This window comes from Emys orbicularis, chromosome 5 (genome assembly GCF_028017835.1).
Source record: "Emys orbicularis isolate rEmyOrb1 chromosome 5, rEmyOrb1.hap1, whole genome shotgun sequence".
Classification (NCBI taxonomy): Eukaryota; Metazoa; Chordata; order Testudines; family Emydidae; genus Emys; species Emys orbicularis.
The window spans coordinates 63,215,679-63,230,442 of record NC_088687.1 but is presented as its reverse complement, the minus strand read 5'-3'; the positions used below and the strand labels follow the sequence as shown (position 1 = coordinate 63,230,442).

The following is a 14,764-nucleotide window of genomic DNA, read 5'->3' as shown; positions in this document are numbered from 1 at the left end:
TTTGCAAGGCCTTCTCAGCAGTTGCCAGTTTCTCCTGAAGCTTCTTTATTTGCCCTTCAATGCCCCCTTCATTCAGGGTCGGTGTCCCCACAGTAGCCTGCTGTGCCACTGTGTACTCCAGCTCTCTCTGCCTACTGTCACCTCTCCTTGAGCTCCCAGCTGCCCACTGACTGGCTGTCCTTACAGATCCTTTTATGTGAGCCCATTGGACCCTCGATTGGCTACTCCTTGCAGCTTCTCTCCCATTGGCTGTTTCCCTTGTAGCCTCTATAGGCCCCTTAAAGGACTCACTTCCACTCTAGGGCAGAGCACAGTTAATCCCTTCTACACCTGTGTGGGGTGGATACACCCCATCACAAATGGGATGGTAATTCATTCTCAGTTTATCAACTCATTAATTGGTGCATCAACCCAACAAGGTTGCTGGTTATGGATTGTATTTTTTTAATGTGGACACACCTATCTGGGGAGAACTGGACTGAAATTGCCATATTTACTTCCCAGCTATGATGGTCAGTCAGCTGATGGTAACATCTTTCTGTAAATGTTGTTGAATGAATACTGGCAGTTCATGTACAACTGTATGGGAATATAGAAGAGAGGCAGCCAAGGCATGGTCCTTGCCTGAGGAATCTAAATGGTGATCTACAATCATTTCTGACCTGATACGGATTTGAATCAGACACTTATAGGTGAAGGTTTCTTTCCCACTACAAATCCCCTGTGTTATCCAGTTTCTCATATTTTGACACCTAAGTGTCCATTCTTCTTCTTCTGAAAATGTTGCTTCTATTTCAGTCAATATTTAACTTTATTTTCCATATCGAATTTTAGATCTCCGATTTTATTGTGAAACATTATATTTCTTGGGCTAATACTGATGGAAATTCAGAAGTAGAGTTAACAATAATTATGTCAACAAATGTACATTTATTTTGATTCAGAAGGCTTTTATTACTATTTCTAAAGGTTATCAGTGGACACCTGGGCTGGGTGAGATGTATTGCAGTTGAACCAGGAAATCAGTGGTTTGTTACTGGCTCTGCTGACAGAACTATAAAGGTAAGGAATGGAGGGAAGGATTGGCGAATGGAGGGAAGGATTGGTCCCAGTTTAACTTTACTTTTTCACTTGCTTCTTAAATGTTTTCAGCTGTTCGAAATGGTTTCTTGACTGGCATGCACAGAACAGTCAGCTATAAAACACATTTTCTTTCACTATCCGGCCACTCATCTTCTGGAGGATTACTTTCTATGTGAGATCTGATTTTAAAAGTTAGGATTAGCATTAATGTTGAAACCTCTAGACCATTGATACTCAGAGCTCAGTGATTCAGGAGGCAAATTAGCGATCAACATTACCCAAAAGAGCCACTGTATGTGAATTCATCGTTTCATTTATATATATATATATATATATATATATATATATATATATATATATATATATATAAATTTATAATTATTCTCAGCAAAATACTGACCAAATATTATTTTATCAACTACAATTGGTTAATAACAGTAAAAGTATCGTAATTGGTTGCTTAAGTGTTCATGTCGCGTTCCCTGTCAGTACCCGACCGGGCCAGGGAAGCCAATGATCCAACCAGTGGACCAAATTCGATGATGAATCTTGGTCATGTGCCAGCTGAGGCATGTTGCACATATACGAAGAAGAAGAATTAAATTACACAGTGTTTTAATATTGTATGCGGCAAAGAGCCATAGGAGACGCATTAAAGAGCCTCTTGTGGCTCATGAGCCTCAGTCTGGGTATCACCGCTCTAGATCCTATGATGCCAATGAGATAAAAGTCTATATGCTAATTTAGTTCTTAAACCTTAATTATGCATGATAGATTTGCCTAGGGTATAACTATATAATGCTTTGATATCTGGCTAACTTACAAATATTTATATCTATCAATACAGATCTGGGACCTTGCTAGTGGCAAATTAAAATTGTCTTTGACGGGGCACATTAGTACTGTACGAGGGGTGATAGTAAGTGGAAGAAGTCCATACCTCTTCTCTTGTGGAGAAGATAAACAGGTGAAGTGCTGGGATCTCGAATATAATAAGGTAAGTTTAGACTTCTTTGGTCAAGGCACAATGAATGAAAGATTGCCCTTTTAAATATCCAGTTAACTAAAGTCTATTTATCCATCTAGGTTATTAGGCATTACCATGGTCACCTAAGTGCAGTCTACGGTTTGGACTTGCACCCGACAATAGATGTGCTGGTAACATGTAGCAGAGATTCAACTGCACGAGTAAGTAGAACAGTGAGATTTAACTTTGTTACATGTCCACTTTTATAATTAAAAAACCTGTAAGCATAGAAAAATTAAAACATAAATAGGCAACTTGTATTATCTACATGAACTCTTTTACCAAAAATGCCATACCTTTTGTACCTTCACTTATTGCATTAAGTCCCTGCCTGAGTGAAAACCGCACGTTGAAGGTCAACACACTTGGGCTCTGACAGTCCAATGAATGAGCAAAAATTCCAGTATTGAGAGCTCTCCACCAAGAGCACTCTTCCTCCAGTTTCCAGACATTTAAATCTAGGAACTTTTAACTCTTGAGCTCCTCTGCTAATTTCAAGTCCTGCAAAGGCTCATGGAGAGAGGGATTGTTTTGGTAATCAGGATCCAAACCATGTTGGTCTTTATAGATTAAAATTGAAGCCTTGAATTGTGCTCAACAGTGTATAGAGGGCTAGTGGATTCTTATATATTACTTACACCTGAGGCCACTAAGAAAGATCATTTAGACAGTTAAGAACCTTTAGTCATTAAAGTTTCTTGGCCTGAGAGAGTAGTACAGCTTTATGGTGACTGGCTTTAAATAAAGTTGTCCTGATTCCTTAGAATACATTGAATGGCAGCTTTTCCATGTTTTTTCTCCAGCTTGCACAGTTCTGTGATGAATTTATAAGTCAAAAGTATGGTAGTTTCATTCGTCAGGATTGTGACATGTAATCCATGCAATCAATGATAGGACCTAAAAAATGATGAATATACGTTTTCTTGACTAATTGAATTTACTGTGCTCTCATAGATTTGGGATGTGAGGACAAAAGCCAGCGTGCATACATTAGCGGGACACACAAATGCAGTAGCAACAGTGAAGTGTCAAGCTGCGGAACCACAGATTATTACAGGTATGGTATATGTTGTTTCCCAAATTGAATTACTCAAAACCAGCTAACTGTGCATATAACTAGTCTGTATAAGCACACGTTCATATCACTGTTACCTTAATTGATTAATACCAATTCATCATATTTGTTTTTCCCATTTGCTGTGTCTTCTATTAAATCAATTTGTAAGCTGTTGGAGGCAAACAAGGACCATATATTGCGATGTTTGTGCCGTGCTCTGGTCTGTTTGAAGCTAATGTAATACAAATAATAAATAATACAAAAGAACTGCAACATTAATGGAAAAATAAGGTTATGTGTTTAAGTACAAGTCAGGTAATGCAGAAGTAAAGGTTCTGATAGTAACACTGCACATATACAGTATTTCCAATTACTAGTTGGCCAACTAGTAATGTGCCTAATTATATGTAGTATGTATTATTCAATGAAAACTTTACTGTCTGCATTTCCGGACTCTTCTTGTGCTTAAATAGTCTTAACTTTTTTTTCATTTAATATGTAAAATTATGTTTGAGTGGTTCTTTTCATGTCCATGAAATCACGCAAGGGGAAGAGTTAATGTAAGTGTAAATAATAAGAGGAAATACAAAAAAATTAAAGGGAAGATTTTCAGATTGTACAGTTAAGTGTAAAAATGATGGCGTCAACCCCAGTATATCAAAAGCCATATATGGTAAAAATTCAACTTAGTTGCATGATGACAACTTGCATTCCTTTTAGTTTCAAACTAGATAAAATAATCTTCATTCCTTCTCTTAAACATTTATAATGTTGCTGTAAAACATATTGGCTTTTAACAGTCTACTTCAGAGGTGGTTGTATATCAGTAGTTACTAAAGATCACTGTTTCTAGTGAGTATGTTTTTCAAGCACTTTTAGGATGAAAGGTCTTGTTTTAATTTATTAGCAACTTCTGTATATCTGATTTGGTTTTCCAAACAAAAGTTGGTAGTGTTTATAGTATATACCATTTTTGTCTTTTTAAATCACAGGAAGCCATGATACCACAATACGACTGTGGGACTTAGTGGCAGGAAAAACTCGTGTCACTTTGACAAATCACAAGAAATCTGTAAGAGCAGTTGTATTGCATCCAAGACAGTAAGTTTTCCTTGTTCCTTTAGCCCTTCACAGTTTGTAACATGTGACAGGAGAAGCAAGCTAACATTAGATACCTTGTAGAACATTAGTTTTATATGTACTACTCAGCCTAGCAAATAGAGTTCAAAAATATGTACTCAACAGGAAACCATTGCAATTAAGGTATCTGAGAAGCAGTTGTTAACAGCACCGGTTCAACTCCACTCGGGTTAGCATTGTTGTGGAGCTCTAGTGTAGATTCTTAAGCACCAGCATTAGATGACACTGTACTTACAACCAGTGGCATTAGGACTCCCAATATTGATGGAGCTGAATCTTTCTTAGAAGAAAATGGGAAGGTTTTACAAATTTTCTTTGGTACGCAAGCCCTGAGTTGAGAGTAGTTAATACCATGGTGATGGGCTGTAAGGTTTAGTATCCTGTCTCTGCATTTGCCAGTATCAGATGCTTCTAAGGCAGGTGCAAAAAAAGCCCTGTAGTAGGTAGTGATGGAATAATCTGCCCATTAGAAAATTTCTTCCCAATCTCCCTCAGTTAGAAGTGGCTTATGAATTGAAGCATAATTCCAATAAAGATTCCTAGGATACCTACCCTATTAATGATCTAGAAAAGAATGACACATGATTATGATATGGCTGCATCTGATTCCTTTTAATTTCAGTCTCCTGATTACAAAACTTTGATTACAAAACTTCAGAATCTGTGTGAAGTGAATTGGTTCCAGTTCAGCTCCGGTACTGAACATTTTACAGAGCCACCTCTCTGTTACCATTATTAGCAGTCTGAGCAGAGAAACTAAAGATGTGTTGAACACAGAGACTGAACTACCCTCTCGCACCTAGAGAGCTTATGTTTGTTTGTGTCTTGTGGGGTAGAAAACTTCCATCACAAGGCCTTGTCAGTTGCGCACCTTTCACAAACTCTAAATTTACTGAATCTATCCTATCCTTTATCTGGATTAATTGACCAGTAACCCCTGTTCTGATGTGACGATTTCTGTAAAAAGTCAGTGAACTGTTTTGAGGATGCCTGATAAAAATATTCTAAGATGCTTTTAAACTTTGCTGCCCATATCAAATATGTGAAGACTCATTTGAAATGAGGGAATTTAAGTTATTTAAGGGTGAGTCAGCTGCTCATACAAATTAGCTTTTGGAAGTTAACTGTTTCTCTGTAGAGGTGCCTTACACACTGTTGCATAGATTTAGAATGACCATCTTGGCAGTTTTTCTTGGCCTTTAATATTCTCAACAAGGAAATCTGCAAAAGTGCTCTTATCCAGTACTGTGTGATATCTTTTGAAAATGCTGTGTCTGTTACCTTTTCTGATGGTACTTCTGTGCATGAGTATTGCCAAAATAAAAATGCAAGCCAGTTTAAATTTGGGACACTGTAAAAGCTAATGTTCATGTGTTCTTATTGAGAATTACTATTTCTTTGAAACTTTTATTATCTTCATTACACCATTAATGCATACCTGAAAACAATACCTTCCATAAGATTGTGTGGTTATGTAATCCAATTAATAAAATGAAAAACAAATGTAATGAAACATAGCAGAATTACATAACTAACATTTGCTTTATAAGAAAGTAATGTATATAAATATAAAAGGTTATGTTTTTATAAACTGGCTATTTTGGAAACCTGGTAATTTAGTGATAAAGTAATTTTGGAAATAACATTCAGCATCTGCCATGTAGCTTTAGGAGTGATGTGCCACACTGAAATGAGTTATTAATAAAATGATATGATGTAATAATTTTTTAACTTTCCTTTACTGTGCTAATCTTATTCCAGTTATACATTTGCATCTGGTTCTCCAGATAACATTAAACAGTGGAAATTCCCAGATGGAAACTTCATTCAAAACCTTTCTGGTCATAATGCTATTATCAATACATTGGCTGTGAATTCCGATGGAGTGTTGGTATCAGGAGGTAAATTTAAACATCTTGATTTTTTCCTATGTGTATGCATTTAAGCCTAAATCATTAGCCAAAGATGCAGCTTAAGTAGGTGGGCTAAGTAGCCCCTGGAGAGCAAGAAGAGGAGTCCCTGTCCTCTCTCTCACTCTCCACTTGCTGCTGTGGAGTGGCTGCAGAGTCACTCTGTGGACCCTACTGTACTCTTGAGCCTGAAGCAGCCATTGCCTTTTTAACATGTTGCCTATAGGTGTGGGTTGGATTGGGCAAATCTATATAGCAGTAGATCTCCCTGGCCTACTTCTGCCTCACTCCTACCCACTTGATGCATGCTAGTGCACATGGAGCAGAGGTCTGCAAACACAAGGTGCATGCATCCCTGTGAAGCCCACCAGATCCTAACCCCTCACTTCATGTGCAGCAGAAGAGCATTGGTTCTGTTTCCTGAAAGCCCTTTGCATATCTTTGATATCATGGTGATAATGAAAGTTGGATAGACAGTATTTGCCCCTTAATGAATACACTACAATCTACTTGGCTCAGCCTCATGTGTCAAAGTCTGTCTTACTCAATATATAGATGTATGCATATATTTTAAACTGAAGAAAGTAACCACATTGCTGTATTCAAATTCCACTCTTTGTTTCTCCATACATTGAATCTATCTACCTTTTTTGGAAATTTTACAAATGGTGTATATTATTTAATTAAATGCTGAATACTTCCTAACTAAATCTGTTACTAGTTAATTTATTAGAACATTGATTAGCTCAAGTTTATGGTGACTTTTTTCCCCCCAATAACAAGGTTTAATCAAGTACTGTAGTGTAAATAATTTTGATGAAAATACATACTATCAAAGCTATACGTTTGTGTGTGTGTGAACTCAGGGCCCCATTCTGCAAGGTACAGTACAAACATAGTGATAGGGTAGTGTATGACTTTAGACAGCTAACAGTCTAAATAGATGAGACAGGCAAAGGGTGGGCTAAGGGAAGTATTATCTCCTGTTTGCAGACAGAGAACTGATTGTCATCTTGCCCAGGATCACACAGGGAGCCAGAAGCAAAGTAGGAATTAAATTCAGATCTGCAGAGTCCCAGTTCAGTGCCTTAACTACAAGACCAACTTTCTTTTCACTTCTTTCTGCTCCTGCTAGCACTGAAGAACCAGCACAGCTATGGGAGAGTGAACTGAGATTCTATTCTAGTTTATACACTACTCACAGAATTATTAACTAAGTTACAATTGCAGGGGCAAATTCTGCCTTTGGTTTCACTTGGGCAAACCTGTTGTACACTTGTAACCAAGAGTAGAATTTAGTTCACAGAATCATGCCTGAGCCAGAAAATGCAGCTTTCCTTCCTTTAAGGATGAGTTTGTAGAAAGACTGTTACTGATAAACATTTTTTTATTTGTAAACGGAGCATGTTTGCTCTGGAAGTCATTGAGAGAAGTCACTTTTCAGAGGAGAATCATAATATTTAAACACCTAAATATTATCGTCACATTTAGTGTAGTATTAAGCATGGGGGGCGGTCAGTTTATTCTGATTGTTTTTAAATATAAATAAGTGGGCTTTCTTTTTAAATATAAATTAAATCTGTATTTGTCACCATAAATAACAGTTCATAGCCTTAAGGATTTATACAAATTGTGTGGGTAAAAGCTTTTAAAAATGGGTTCTTTTTTATTTAATTCTAGATAATTTTGAAGGATAAATTCTGCAAGGACCTTGTAGGAGCATTTGTACTGATTTTAGTACAAAACTGGGCTGCTCTTATTCTGCAGGCAGCCCCTTTGAAATAGCTGAAGCTTATGGAGAAACTAGTTTCTTTCCACAGATCAAAATTGCTGTTCTAGTAAGAACTAAATTGTAAAGACTTCTTTAAAAAACTGGGACCTTACAAAAACAAGTTTTCTTGGAAATCAGTACACGATCTGCCACAACTTCAAAGAAACTGATGCTGAAATAAGATACATTAATGTTTAAAGTCTTTCTTTAGACATTTCAGGAAGAGTCTTTTCTGGATTCCATATCTGGCTGGCATTGGTGGTCAAATTAAGCTCTGGTTTGACTAGGTGACACATTTATCATAACTGAAACATTGCTTTGATAATGGGTCTTTCCAAATGTGGATCTCTGATCCATGAAACTACCCTTAAACTGATGCTACTGGCAGTGATATTGCCTCTAGTTTAATCTGAAAGACCTTCTATAAACTTTAAACTTATGCAAGGTCATAAATCCTGTAGTGTTTCTAATTAATTCATAATTGAATATAGAAATACCAGCCTATTTGTAATGCCATATGCTACCAAGTGGGGAATTGGAGTTCAAGATTCCAGCACCATCTATCTGTTCCCAGACAGACTAGGGAAAACTTAGATGAACTCCAGAGCGAGTTGCATCCCTCCCTCTTCGTCGGGAAGGGAACAAGGAAACCAAAAGGAAATGGGGGACCTATTGAGGTGCAATAAACTACTCTAATTGAGTGTTTTAGCTAACCAGTTCAAACCAGTGGATTTCCTCATGCATTAGTCAGAAGTTCAGAGTGCTGTTCTTACAGGGTGGCAGAAATGGATTGATTGAAATACTGTTTTTTCTCTTTTTCAGCTGATAATGGCACTATGCATCTTTGGGACTGGAGAACTGGGTATAATTTCCAGAGAGTACATGCAGCTGTACAGCCTGGTTCTTTGGACAGTGAATCAGGAATATTTGCTTGTGCGTTTGACCAGTCGGAAAGCAGATTGCTCACTGCTGAAGCTGATAAAACCATAAAAGTGTACAGAGAAGATGATACTGCGGTATGCTGAAGTGTCTTAATTGCATTTTCCTGAAGTCCACAGTTTCAAGACAAAATTAATATAAAGCATTAAATTAACAGTCAGGTTTTCTGCAGAACTGTTTTATTCAGGTTAAGGTTGCAACATTTATATCCGAGAGGTGTCTAATAATATGTGGACCGTGGCTAGCTTCTGCACTAGCGATTACCTGTTAAGTGTAGTATAGCAAGCCTGTCTAAAGGAGGTCCATCTATTCAAATACAGAATTCCCCTTGTGAAGCAGTGTGGGATATCTCATTACAAAAAGTGTGCATTGCAAATTGAGGCCAATGCAGTGGTGTGCCTCATTGTAATCTTCAAGACAAAGATGCAGTTTAAAATGGGTATATTAATAATCTTTATGTGATTCCTATAGAATAGTTATAAGGCAAGCAGATTGGAATCTAGTGTAGACAGCTTATTTTCGAAATACTACACTTTGTTAAAAACTGAGTACATCAGGGAATGGGATCAGTTACTGTATAGTCACTCTATATAATAAGTGTGTGTAATACATGGATTCTAATAATAATTTTTGGACTTTCTGGTCCACTAGGCACTACTATAATATAAATAATAGATATGAATAGGGTTATATAATGTTACTTTGCACTTACATAGTGCCCTCCATCTGAGGATTTTAAGAGTGCTTCACAGATAATGAATTAGCACCTCCATATCTCTTGGAGGTAGCTGTTTTCCCCACTTGGGGGGAAATGAGGCACAGGGGTTAAAGAACTTGCCCACGGTCGCATAGCATATCAGTGGCAGAACTGAGTAGAGCCCAACTCTGCTGGCTCCCAGTCCTGTGCCCCGATCCCCAGAACATTCTTCTAAACCTGTCATTGACCTCTCATGATCTTGTTCTCCCACCCAAAAAATTCACAAAAACGAGATTCGTCCAGGACTTCCAATGGTGGGAGAGGGAGGAGGAACAAAGTTAACGAGTATATGAAGCCACTGAGCATTCTTAAGTAAAATTCTAATTAAAGCAAATACATCAACTGTTCAGTATTATGAATATAATGTACCTATGAAATTTATAGTATATAATGTGTAACTGATCTTTAAACCATGAACTAGTTTAGTTTACAGTTAAAAATAATTTTACTACAATTTTAGTCTTTATTTTTTGTTCCTTTTTTCCCCCCCAGACTGAAGAAACTCATCCTGTCAGCTGGAAACCAGAAATTATCAAGAGAAAGCGATTTTAATGAGGCAACATCTGCATAGTTATGCTTTCATTTTGTTTTGGCTTTCCTGAGAGCATTATGTTCTGTATAGAACTGCAGAGCAGGAACTCAGCTAAAGTCATTGTTGTTTCACCTTGTTTTACAATAAATTTTGTTTCTATTAGGGTTTTGTCTTTTTTTTTTTTTTTTAAATAATAATAATCCCAGGAAACCAGCTGCAGCTGTTAACTGTTTGACTTTGTTGAGCATGTATAGTTCATGAATAGGATAGACGTGCAGGTGGTTATTTTATTATATATTCATTGTGTGCAAGAGCTCTGAAGATATTTTGTTGAGCCAGTTTTTCTGGAATACTCTTGTTTGTCTCCAAGAACTAATGACAAGTTCTTGGAGTCAAACATTCTACAGGATTTTTTTTAGAGAATGAAATTTTTAGATTTTTAGAGCAGTATTGTTTACCCCTTATTACTGTTAAATTACTCTGTCACTGAATAATAAAACCATCAATGAGGAGGCAGGACTGTATGACAATTATGTGCTTTGCTTCATGAACATGAGCCATTGAGCATTGCCAGAGATTATACTATTTGGTGAAACTGAGTTTAAAGTAAATTTTTTTTCCCATTAGAAAAACTTTTACCTTGTACCTAAAATTTGGGTAGTAAGGTGTGAAAGTAAAATCTGTTTGGACCTTTACAGTGAATATTTTATAGTTATATTTGAAAGCGTCATTGTCAGGATGTTCAGGACCAAATGACTTATCTTTTTTAATTATATTTTGTCTTTATCAATTATCAAAATCATACATGAGTCATCTTATAAAACTTTTTTAAACTGTTCTTTTGGTGCTAAAACTCTTCTGAATTAGATTTGGAGACTGTAAATCATATCTTAATGTTGCAGTTTACCACTGCATTATTGAGACATTTGTAATATTTGAAAAAGAACTTTTAGTATTCATGAAAGGTGATGAATTAGTAACCCTAGAAAGGCAAGTCTTTAATCTGTTTACAGAACATGCAAGTGATGGGAAGCAGAAGTGCAAGCAAATTTATATTATTTTGTCAGTGAGCTCAGTCCTGTTCTGAAATAATTTCACATAGGGGAGAAAGTATTTGTAATTGACCCTGACCTTGGCCTCAATCCTTGGTTTTCCAGATGATACTGTTAACAAAGACAGTTGTGATGGTGGTTTTCATATTGTGAATACATACCTGTCCATTAAGAACTTTGCTATGGCCACTAGTTGGATATTAACAACTTCTAGTTGCTGCCAACCTGGCCTTAATATTCAAAGCTGTGAACTAGTGGTGGGAGAACTGCCAGTTCCCGGAGCCCTCTGTTTCAGAGAATTTTTAGTTTTGGGTCACTTGTAATGCAAGTATGTATGTTAACATTGTAAGAATAGTTAAACATTATTTAATGCCATCTAAAAGATTTTAGAAGGAACACAGTCTTGTATACATCCTTTGTTGAATACTATATCTAAAAATAATAGACTGGATAGTGTCCTTTTAAAATAGTCCATGCAGCTTAAAACAGTTGCACTTTGGTTTAAGACTATTACCTAAACTGTTATGTCCACAATGTTTTATACATATAATTGCAATAATTTTGTTCAGTTGCTATACATCAAGTTTTATTGCCTTTTAGGTCAAGATACTTCAAGGTATGAAAGAAAAAAAAGTTGGGAGAGATAAGTAGCATTTCCACAATTCTTCAAAAGACGACATGTTTAAAAGCAAAAAATCTGAAACACTGTCAATATTAAATTTTGGGTTAAAGCTGCTTTGAAAATAAATGAACATCTCACTTTTAAAGGGATGCTTCTAACTCTAATCTTTTGAAATTTGTCTAATTTTTAAAAAAATGCAACATTTGATAGAACATCTTGAATCTTAAAACAAAAACAAAAAAAGTCCCACCCTCTTTTTCCCCGCCTTCCCCTTTCTGCACACACCTTGCCTGCAGCCTCTTGCCTGTGCTGGCTGTTTTGTGCTGTTACTGGTAAACACTCCTTGCAGAGCTTGGGGAAGAGTGTGCATGTGAACTCCCCTCAGAGCAGTGCCTGAGCAGTCGTTTCATGCTAGTATGTAGTGGAGAAATACATTATACCATCAACAAATCATAAATTTGATTATACAGATAATTTGGGTCCTTGTAAAATATATTTGTCAGTGTATTAATATGTAAAAAGATTACATACAGGTAACTTTTATATACATTTTCATTATTTAAATATACTTCAAGCGGAATCCTGACTTAAAAAGTTAAGTAATCAGCAAAGATTCAGATGCATGTTGCTGCTGGTCAAAATTACTAACAATCGGGGTAGTAAGTGCTGTATTATTTAAGTCTATATTATTTCATGAGTACTGAAGTTGTGGCGCTCTCAAGAACAGCTGTCAGCCATTGTAACCTCAGTTATATGGAAAGTGTGTTGTATTCTTGTGTATTGTATTTCTGTAAATTTATTATGACCACAAACTCTTTTGCATCCCTGAAATTCACAAGTTTGGCATCATGTGTTGCAAAATGTTCAGGTTGGGAATAAAGCCCTCTTTAGGGAAAAGGAGTAGGAAGAAATAATTTTTCCCAAGAAAATCTTAGATTACTGTTGAAACACCTTAGTCTCCTTTATCAGGATACATCCATTTGAAGTTAAAAAGTGGAAAAATTAGAGACTTGGGCTCATGACTTGCCTGTCCTTCTGGGTTAGTTCCTTCTTCCTTCCCTTGACAGCTTCTGTCATTGCACTGCTGTACTACTTTGTGAAGATGGATGAATAATCCACTGCAGAACCTGTGCTTCTCACGTACAGTTTGGCAGGACACCGGTAGCACGGTGAGGCAGCACCAAAGATTTAGGGTCATAATCTCTTTGCAGCAGTACATGTACATAATTCTCATTAACGCACATCGATTTGGTTTGCAAATTAAAAGGTGTGTAGTCACTACTGTTCGGCCTTATAGTTTTCCTTTCTGGTTCTGTAGTACACGGTCCTAGTACTAACTCAGCTCTCCTTGCTTTCTTAACATTTGACCTGAGTGTTACATTTCTTACCAGCAGTTTCATTTTTTCTATTAGTTTTTTCAGTAATGTAAATATCATTACACCTGATTTAGTTCTAATTAATTATCTATAATACATCAAGTGCAGATTAATTCATTTTTAAATGTTCCTCTATTGAAAGATTAGTTTTAATAAATAGCTATAGACAATTGTGATGTTCTTCCTATAGATGTACAGTGAGCATCTTAGTCTTTTCTTGTACATCTAAATAAATCACAAGATAATGGGGCAATACAAGAGGATAAGGCTCATAGCTTAACTTCCATGTTGCTGGAAAGTATCATGCTACAATTTGTTATAGTACTTTTGGACTGGAATCTAATCTGATACGTGGATAATTATTGCCCAGTATCTTGTAAAATCCATTATTGCCTCTGTGTTTGTGTATATATAGTAAAATCATACCCATTTCTACCCACAAAAGTTTGTTTTGCTTTTTACTGTACATAATTACAGCAAAGTGAGAGAAACTGTTTCTGATTGTAACATAATTGCAAAATTGTGTAATTGGCAAGGGTGATGTGATTTTATAATCTTCTTATACTGTACAGTAAAGCATACAGTGTAAATTAAAGAGCACTAGGAAGTTGTCATTAGATGGCAGTATGAAGGCTGTGGAAGAAGATTATGCATTTTTCCTGATACAGCATACATAAATGAGTCTTTAATAATCTCTTCTTTTTTTGTCCAGTTCCTCTTGAAAAAAAATTGCTATGCCTAACTTTTAAGTGACAGCAATTTAATAACCAATAAAATTTTAAATACAAAATAATGATTCCAGTCATTTTTTCATATTCAGTTTGTTCTTCAGTTATGATAACACAACAAAACAAATGATGTCAGTGAGTGAAGGTAAGCCAAGATAAAACAATGGGTAGCATCACTTAGTATGTGCTGTTTTCCTTTAGTACAGCATGAATATTTTTTTTGCTGATCAGGTGTAACAGGATTGAGGAGGCTGGGTTCCTCTGTCAGGTGATTCAACCCTACATGAAGGTGCAGTAGAACTAATGTAGAGTCATTAACAGGTGGATTTCATTAGCCTCAACAGGGACATATAAGGGATTGAAGCCTCTCTGAAAGAGATAAACATAGGCCCTGGGATATAGAAGTCTCCAACCAGAACCTAGGAACAGCCACACTTGTGGAGAAAGCTTAGGTGACAGTTTGTTTTTGGTTGGGGTTTGAGTTACCAATAAAAGGAAGGGGATATGTTTGTGGTGGTGGTATTGTTCTGTAGTCAGGATTTCATCCTGTCTACACTAAAGTCAATGGGAGTTTTGTCATTGACTTCAGTGAGGCCAGGATTTCACCCAGAGCATAGGCTAGGAATGCCACCTACTTCTGGGAAGAATTGGCCTGGAACAATTTTTTCTTTATATTCTTGCCCCTTACAATTTTTGTAGAGATCTTTTTAATAAACATTTTTGAGAGTTTATTTGTACAGACAAATTCCAGTGTATTGCATTATTGCCTT

General features: G+C 36.4%; 1 protein-coding gene across 1 annotated transcript in view; it reads left to right on the top strand.

Moving 5' to 3' along the window:
• The window catches only part of PLRG1 (pleiotropic regulator 1), a 29,286-nt gene extending 18,872 nt beyond the window's left edge, over positions 1 to 10,414 (top strand). The window contains exons 8-15 of the mRNA XM_065405076.1: positions 970 to 1,062; positions 1,931 to 2,080; positions 2,170 to 2,271; positions 3,065 to 3,167; positions 4,160 to 4,268; positions 6,069 to 6,208; positions 8,811 to 9,004; positions 10,177 to 10,414. Coding sequence (XP_065261148.1) covers positions 970 to 1,062; positions 1,931 to 2,080; positions 2,170 to 2,271; positions 3,065 to 3,167; positions 4,160 to 4,268; positions 6,069 to 6,208; positions 8,811 to 9,004; positions 10,177 to 10,236 — 951 coding nt within the window. The 3' untranslated portion in view covers positions 10,237 to 10,414. The remainder of the gene's footprint in view (positions 1 to 969; positions 1,063 to 1,930; positions 2,081 to 2,169; positions 2,272 to 3,064; positions 3,168 to 4,159; positions 4,269 to 6,068; positions 6,209 to 8,810; positions 9,005 to 10,176) is intronic.
• Positions 10,415 to 14,764: the final 4,350 nt, after the last annotated feature.